This window comes from Sphaerodactylus townsendi, linkage group LG05 (assembly GCF_021028975.2).
Source record: "Sphaerodactylus townsendi isolate TG3544 linkage group LG05, MPM_Stown_v2.3, whole genome shotgun sequence".
NCBI classification, from domain to species: domain Eukaryota; kingdom Metazoa; phylum Chordata; class Lepidosauria; order Squamata; family Sphaerodactylidae; genus Sphaerodactylus; species Sphaerodactylus townsendi.
The window spans coordinates 19,407,079-19,415,347 of NC_059429.1; the positions used below are offsets into that span (position 1 = coordinate 19,407,079).

Consider the following 8,269-nt stretch of genomic DNA (forward strand, 5'->3'; position numbering starts at 1 on the left):
CTTACAATTTCTCCTCCCCCCCCCCCACAACAAACAAGGTAGGTGGGGCTGAGAGAGCTCCGAAGAACTGTAACTAGCCCAAGGTCACCCAGCTGGCGTGTGCTGGAGTGCACAGACTAACCTAGTTCACCAAATAAGCCTTCACAGCTCAAGTGGCAGAGCGGGGAATCAAACCCGGCTCCCCCAGATTAGAGTGCACCAGTTCTTAACCACGCTGTTACTACCCCGCCCCAGAGTATATATATGCAGACATAAAAATAGTGTTCCGTCGAGACATGATCAACTGACAGAAACCCCAAAACTGGAGGGGTTTAAAGACAAGAGATGAGCAAACGTGGTTTTTTCTCTGCAAAGCCACCCGGGACTTCCTTAGTGGTCTCTCGTCTTTGGCTAATCCTGTTTAGCATTCTAGATTTGGGAGCCCGAACACACTTCTGCTCAGTGGAAAATGTGCTCTCAAATCCCCAGATGCCAGAAAGTAAAATGACATATCCGTCTGCCTGGCGTGTGTAGAATATCACATCGTTTCTAAGTAGTAGGCAGTCGGGATCTTTTTTTTTTTATTCTTAGTTCAATTACGTTATGTGAAAATTGAGAAACCGACTGTGAGGAAAAAGAATTGTTATCCCTGAGCAGTTAAATTGAACGCGCAATCTCCACGTCAAAAGGCTCACATGCCGCTCCAAGATCTCCAAAGCATTCCTCCGCAAGGACTTGTCAGTCTCAGAAACCTGGGCTTTATAATAAGGTGTTGTTGTTTTTTAATTTCTCATAAATGGTTCAAAAAGAAGTTTACAATATACAGTGCTAAACAGAATAGAAGCCAAGGAGCAAGCAGAAAGTTCAGATTCACAGTATTTCAACTTTCATGATTTTGACTCTTCATATCTGAAGATTGCTGTACTCTTTCCCACTGAAAGATCTAAGTAGAATTGTAACTTCATCCGCTACGTGCTGGACCATCTTTGTTTTAAGAAGATCCAGCCCGTGGCGGACGAAGTTACTCTTAGATCTTTTGGTGGAGAAGAGTATAGGGGTTTTCCCCATGTAATGTAACAGACGTCTTTTTAAAATGCCTGTTAGCTACAGTATGCCACCTACCAGGCCTGCGAAATTGTATGCAATTACGTTGATTGCACGCAAATTTGCTGCCACTTTGTCGTTTACAGTTTGCTCCCTCCTACTGACAGTCGCTCATAAATCACGTGCTTGTATTCCTGGTCTTTAGTGTTAAGGAATGCGTATTCTGTTCTTTTGAAATCAGCAGGCAATCGCTCTTTACAGTATTTACAAACGGATACAAAAGGATAATGAAAACACAGAGAAACAGCACACTTAAGCATATAGATAAGTGAGCATAAGCCCACGCACCCTTTTACCACTTTTTGCTAACGCAAAATGCATTATGGAATGCAATGGGAGATCATCACCAACTGTACAGCATGCAAGTTAAGGCTATTAGCCAGTTGTATCAAGCAGCTGAAAAAGCTGCAGATCCTATGGTAAGTTGCTTACCTCACACATCTCTTGTTTGGTGCCCAAGTGCTAAGCGTGCCCACGAGCCAGCGGGGCGTAGTGGTTAAGAGCAGGTGCACTCTAGAGAAGTGGGTTTGATTCCCCGCTCTGCCACTTGAGCTGTGGAGGCTTATATGGTGAACCAGATCAGCTTGTGCACTCCAGCACCTGCCAGATGGGTGACCTTGGGCTAGTCACAGTTTTTCGGAGCTCTCTCAGACCCACCCACCTCACGGGGTGTTTGTTGTGGGGGGGGGAAGACATTGTAAGCCCCCTTGAGTCTCCTTACAGGAGAGAAAGGGGGGGATATAAATCCAAACTTTTCCTCTTCTTCTAATTGTATTCCAAAGAGAGAGCAGGGGGTGGGGGGAATCGAACACTTCTAGTCTGAACACTGCCACCAAGACACCTTGGTTCCCATTTGGACATTGGCTTTTGGTTACCTGTTCCCGTGATAAGTGCCATCATGCCTCTTCCTGTGGTGTGGAACACAGTTTGAGAAGGAGGGGGAGGATTGCCTCAGGCATGCCAGTGACAGCAAGGCCTCCCACTCTTGGTTGGGTGCTGTCGTTCACAACTGGCAGGGTTGCTGGACCCCTCTCTCTCTCCTTGAGCTCCCTTCCCTGCCACAGCAGGTTAACCAACCTTGTTGGAAAACCGCCATTTTGAGAACCAAAGCCCCCCCCCCCCGACCCATGTCCTGCAAGAAATGAGCTTGCACAGAGTCACATCCTCTGCACCGCAGTTGCGCAAACCTATCGTTGTAACCTGTTCTGACTGCATCTGGGGCCCGGGCGGCAGTGGGAGGGATCTCGGTTCACTTCCAGGCAGTCGGAAGAAGCAAAGCTCAGGTCCTTGGCGTGGCTTCTGACCAGTTGCCCTACAGCCATGGTGGCGAACCTTTGGCACTCCAGATGTTATGGACTACAATTCCCATCAGCCCCTGCCAGCATGGCCAATAGTTCCCATCAGATGTTCCCATCAGATGTTATGGACTACAGTTCCCATGCTGGCAGGGGATGATGGGAATTGTAGTCCATAACATCTGGAGAGCCGCGAGTTTGACACCTGTGCCCTACGGCATTTGCGTGGGCCACTATGCCTTTCCAAAGGAAAGATGTTGGTGCAGAGGAAGGTCTTGAAAAAATGATATTGCGAGAGGAAGATCTGCCCGACTGGTATATGATAGCGTATGTTCGAAAAGCCAATAAGCTTTTGCCAGTATTTATTTATGTATTGAAACAGGTTTGTCCACACGTGTCTTGTACAGAGCAGCTCACAACAGCATTAAGAATATAACCCTGATACATACATACTCACTCACTCACTCACTCACTCACTCACTCACTCACTCACTCACTCACTCACACACACACACACACACACACACACACACACACACACACACACACACACACACACACAAAACAAGTGAGCTGATTAGAGTTTGGTTGTGTGTATACGTAAGGTGCCATCCAGTCACAGCCAACTGATGGCAACAATTTATGGGGGTTTTAAGGCAAGAAACTGATGGAGGTGGCTTGCCACTGCTTTCCTCTGTGAAGCAACCTTGTATTCTTTGGTGGTCTCCCATCCAAATACTAACCAGGGCTTGGGAGTGCAGTGGGGATAGGGACAGTGTCTGTATGCCAGCAGTAAAAGCAGAGAAACTCCAGTTTTAAGGGGCTAAGAAGGAGAGTTTGTATCTGTACCCCCCTTTCTCTCCTGTAAGGAGCCGCGTGGCGTAGTGGTTAAGTGCTTGCACTGCCACTCACATGTTCAGGAGTTCGAGCCCCCTGTGGGTCAGATATCCTGGCATTTGGCTCATGGTCGAAAGCTCCAGCCATCCCATCGCTTCCTTGGTCTGAGTAAATGAGTACCTAGCACATAGCTAGGGGGTAATGAATAGCGGAGGAGAGAAAGCAATGGCAAACTACCCCGCAAAAACGGCTTGCCTATGAAATCACTGCTTGCAGTGGTACCTCAGGGTCGAACACAACTGAAGGGGAAACTTTACTTTTTGCTTTTCTCTCCTGTAAGGAGACCCAAAGGGGCTCACAATCTCCTTTCCCTTCCCCCCCAAACAATCACCCTGTGAGGTAGGTGGGGCTGAGAGAGCTCCAAAGAGTTGTGACTAGCCCAAGGTCACCCAGCTGGCATGTGTTGGAGTGCACAAGCTAATCTAGTTCACTAGAGAAGCCTCCACAGCTCAAGTGGCAGAGCAAGGAATCAAACCCGGTTCTCCAGATTAGAGTGCACCTCACTACACCCTGCTGGCTCACAGAAGAGTGTCTTGTAAGGGAAATAAAGAATTTGGAAGAGGAAAGGAGAGTCGCTGCTGGTCAGTGTCCAGGGGAGGAGCTGTTAAAGGCCCATGGGAGCAATCTGCCAAGGGACATCAGTAATTTGCTTTATTCTCATCTTTGTGGTGGTGTGGATAGCTGATGGATCCCTGCGTGGCGGCAGGGCTATTTACGCTTTCTGGAGCTGTGACTGCCACCACCCACCGGGCACTTACTGAACTGACACTCGTGTTCCTTTTCCCAGAGGGCTTTGAGCTTCTGGTAGTAGACCTTGCAGCTGAATCCTTCCTTTAGCCCGCACTTGATGTGGGTCTTGAGCAAGTGCAGAGTCGGGAACATGCGGCAGCAGGCCATGCATTTGTAGCCGTTCTGCGGCAGGGGCTGCCACCTGGAAGCCAGCAGGATGTCCTGGGACGTAATGGACTCCTTGGTCCCAGGAGCAAGCCTGCCCTTCCTGCTGCCATTTTCCCGGGGGTGAGCGTGCTTTAGGGAGCCAGAGGAGGAAGAGATACTCTCGGCAGCCTGTTCAGCTTGGCCGGTGTCTTCTGGGATGTCTCTGCGGCTGACCGTGCCAAGGGAGCTGCAGGAATCCATCGGGCTGTTTTTGTCCATGTGCACGAAGTAGCTGTAGGGGGAATACCAGGGCCGATAGATGGCACAGTTGCGTCGCAGGGGTTCGTCGCTCTGGATTTCAGAGAGGAGGCAGTCTGGCAAGAGGAAAAGGTGGAATGAGCTAGGACAGCGGTTCTCAACCTGGGGGTCGCGACCCCTTTGGGGGTCAAATGACCCTTTCACAGGGGTCGCCTAAGACTCTCTGCATCAGTGTTCTCCATCTGTAAAATGGATAAATGTTAGGGTTGGGGGTCACCACAACATGAGGAGCTGTATTAAAGGGTCGCAGCATTAGGAAGGTTGAGAACCACTGCCTAAGACTCTCTGCATCAGTGTTCTCCATCTGTAAAATGGATAAATGTTAGGGTTGGGGGTCACCACAACATGAGGAACTGTATTAAAGGATCGCGGCATTAGGAAGGTTGAGAACCACTGCCTAAGACTCTCTGCATCAGTGTTCTCCATCTGTAAAATGGATAAATGTTAGGGTTGGGGGTCACCACAACATGAGGTACTGTATTAACGGGTCGCAGCATTAGGAAGGTTGAGAACCAGTGCCTAAGACTCTCTGCATCAGTGTTCTCCATCTGTAAAATGGATAAATGTTAGGGTTGGGGGTCACCACAACATGAGGAGCTGTATTAAAGGGTCGCGGCATTATTAGGAAGGTTGAGAACCAGTGCCTAAGACTCTCTGCATCAGTGTTCTCCATCTGTAAAATGGATAAATGTTAGGGTTGGGGGTCACCACAACATGAGGAGCTGTATTAAAGGGTCGCGGCATTAGGAAGGTTGAGAACCTCTGCCTAAGACTCTCTGCATCAGTGTTCTCCATCTGTAAAATGGATAAATGTTAGGGTTGGGGGTCACCACAACATGAGGAACTGTATTAAAGGATCGCGGCATTAGGAAGGTTGAGAACCACTGCCTAAGACTCTCTGCATCAGTGTTCTCCATCTGTAAAATGGATAAATGTTGGGGTTGGGGGTCACCACAACATGAGGAACTGTATTAAAGGGTCACAGCATTAGGAAGGTTGAGAACCAGTGCCTAAGACTCTCTGCATCAGTGTTCTCCATCTGTAAAATGGATAAATATTAGGGTTGGGGGTCCCCACAACATGAGGGTATTAAGGGGCTGCAGCATTAGGAAGGTTGAGAACCACTGAGCTAGGAGGACCTTGGGCCTTTCTCAGACCTATGTCACTGTGGTGTAGTGGTTAAGTGTGTCGGACTGGGATCCGGGAAGCCCGGGTTCAAACCCCCACTCTGCTGTGGAGGTTTGTCAGGTGACCTTAGGCCAGTGAAACATATTTTACATATTTGTGAGGATAAAACAGAGGAGGGGAAAGTAATGTTGTAACTGTTTTGGGTCCCCGTTGAGGAGAAAAGCAGGGTGTAAAAACCTGAAGCGATAAATTCTTGTACGCATCTTACGACGTGATGCATTGAGAAGAGCACCGTATCTCTGGAGGGCAATGATACATACTCCACCGCATCTGGAGAGTCATATTCATAGTTGCCATCATCCAAAAGAGAGAGATTTGCTTTCATCCCTGGTATGAGGCCTGCTCCTTAATGGGGCCTTTGCAGAGGCATACCGGGCAAAAATGGTGCCTGGGGCATGACCAGCTCCCTGCCCCCCTGTCTGGAGGAGGAGTTTGGATTTATATCCCCCCCTTCTCTCCTGTAGGAGACTCAAAGGGGCTTACAATCTCCTTGCCCTTCTCTCCCCCTCCCCCCCCCAACAAACACCCCGTGAGGTAGGTGGGGCTGAGAGAGCTCTGAGAAGCTGTGACTAGCCCAAGGTCACCCAGCTGGCGTGTGTGAGAGTGCACAGGCTAATCTGAATTCCCCAGATAAGCCTCCACAGCTCAGGCGGCATAGCTGGGACTCAAACCCGGTTCCTCCAGATTAGATACACGAGCTCTTAACCCAGGGGTCCCCAAACTTTTTAAACAGGGGGCCAGTTCACTGTCCCTCAGACTGTTGGAGGGCCAGACTAAAAAAAACTATGAACAAATTCCTATGCACAAATTATTGTAAAATGTTTGATTTCACCTTTCAGCCTTTCTGTCATGGTCTATTTTTAGAACAGTGACCAAAGTATGTCAAGTACAGAGTGGGCGCCAAATATTGTTGGGGAGGCTGTGGAATACCTTCCCCTGTATAAAAAAAAAGCAGAACTTTCCCAATGAAGCATTCCATCTAACCCAGGATCAGGTATCTTCCTAGGTTCTTTCCTCCCTAGCAGCCAGCAAGCGATTTGCCAGCCTGGCTGATGCCAATGGGAGTGAGGCGGAACAGAAAGCCTGAGAGCAACACATGGAGTAGATGAGGGAAGGGCGGAGCAGGCGTTGCCACATGTAAGGTTTCCAACTCTGGGTCAGAAAATTCATGGAGATTTGGGGGTGCCATCATGTAACTGCAATCAACAGCCGTTGGGGCCGGTTCCTCCTCTCCCTCGAGCCCCCACTGCACATGAATGGAGCCATCGCCGCCATGCCTGGCGGGCCGGATAAATGCCTTCAGGGGGCCACATTTGGCCCCCGGGCCGTAGTTTGGGGACCCCTGTCTTAACCTCATATGCCACTGCTGCTCCCTGCGCCCCCTTTCCCTGCGCTCCACTTACAGCAGCCAGCAGGGAGGGCAGGGCTTAGCGACGGGCGGCTCAGGAGGCCGGGAAGGGCAGGACCAAGCCTGCCACCACAGCACCCGCCTGAGCCGTCGCCGAGTCCTGGCCTCCCCAGCCCCCCGCTGGCTGCTGTAAGCGGGGCGCAGAGAGGGGCGCAGGGCTTACCTGTTCCCCAGGAGTGGTTATTTCAAGGACGACCCCATCCCAGCAAAAACCTTGCCCTTTTTCCTGAACCATGGGGCTGGTGCCACGTGGAGTAGTGTTACTCATCAGAGCCACAAGTAGCATGTGTTTTTAAAAAGCCACACGTGGCTCCCAAGCCACTGAATATGTACCACTGATGCGGGGGATGCGCACAACTCTACATACTTCAGAACATCCATGGAGGAGACTAGGTTCTTTGGCCATGCTGACAGAGGCTGATGGGAATTGTAGTTCCTGAACATCTGGAGAGCCGCAGGTTCCCTACCCCTGTTCTAGGGAAACCTACGTGTGTATAGGTTGGTTTCCCAGATGGCCAAATGTCACACTTCCTGGGACATTGTGGGTTGGGGAAAACGTCACACACAGGGAGGGGCATCTGAAGGAAAAGAAGAGTTGGGTTTTATACCCTGCTTTTCTCTACCTTCGAGGAGTCTCAAAGTGACTCACAGACTCCTTTTCCCTGCTCCTTCCCACAACAGGCACCTTGTGAGGTAGGTGGGGGCTGAGAGACTAGCTCAAAGTCGCCCAGCAGATTTCATGTAAAGGAGTAGGAAAACACACGGGTCACCAGATTGGAGTCCGTTGCTCATGTGGAGGAGTGGAGCATCAGACTTTGTTCTCCAAATCACTGTCCACCATAGTGTCCAGCACAGTCCACCAGCGTAGTGTAGTGGTTAAGAGCAGGTGGATTCGGATCTGGAAAACCGGGTTTGATTCCCCACTCCTCCACCTGAGTAGCAGAGGCTTATCTGGTGAGCCAGATGTGTTTCCACACTCCACACTGGAGCAGCAGTGGTGTAGTGGCTAAGAGCAGTGACTAAGAGCAGGTGCACTCTGATCTGGAGGAACCGGGTTTGATTCCCAGCTCTGCCGCTTGAGTTGTGGAGGCTTCTCTGGGGAATTCAGATTAGCCTGTACACTCCCACACACGCCAGCTGGATGATCTTGGGCTAGTCACAGCTTTTCGGAGCCCTCTCAGCCCCACCTACCTCACAGGAGATC

General features: G+C 50.2%; 1 protein-coding gene across 1 annotated transcript; it reads right to left on the reverse strand.

Moving 5' to 3' along the window:
• Window positions 1-3,983: 3,983 nt before the first annotated feature.
• On the reverse strand, window positions 3,984-7,300 carry LOC125433294 (spermatogenesis-associated protein 46-like). The gene is made up of 2 exons (XM_048497797.1): window positions 7,129-7,300; window positions 3,984-4,525 (listed from the first exon to the last, which is right to left on the reverse strand). The coding sequence occupies exons 1-2, from the start codon at window positions 7,298-7,300 to the stop codon at window positions 3,984-3,986; spliced, it is 714 nt and encodes a 237-aa protein (XP_048353754.1).
• Window positions 7,301-8,269: the final 969 nt, after the last annotated feature.

Bases quoted from the DNA above. Each gene is read 5' to 3' on its own strand.
- LOC125433294 (XM_048497797.1), bottom strand. From the start codon at position 7,300: ATGGTTCAGGAAAAAGGGCAAGGTTTTTGCTGGGATGGGGTCGTCCTT. The intron at 4,526-7,128 runs GCTTGGTCCTGC...TCCTCTTGCCAG, and splicing joins GGCGGGTGCTGTGGTGGCAG to ACTGCCTCCTCTCTGAAATC.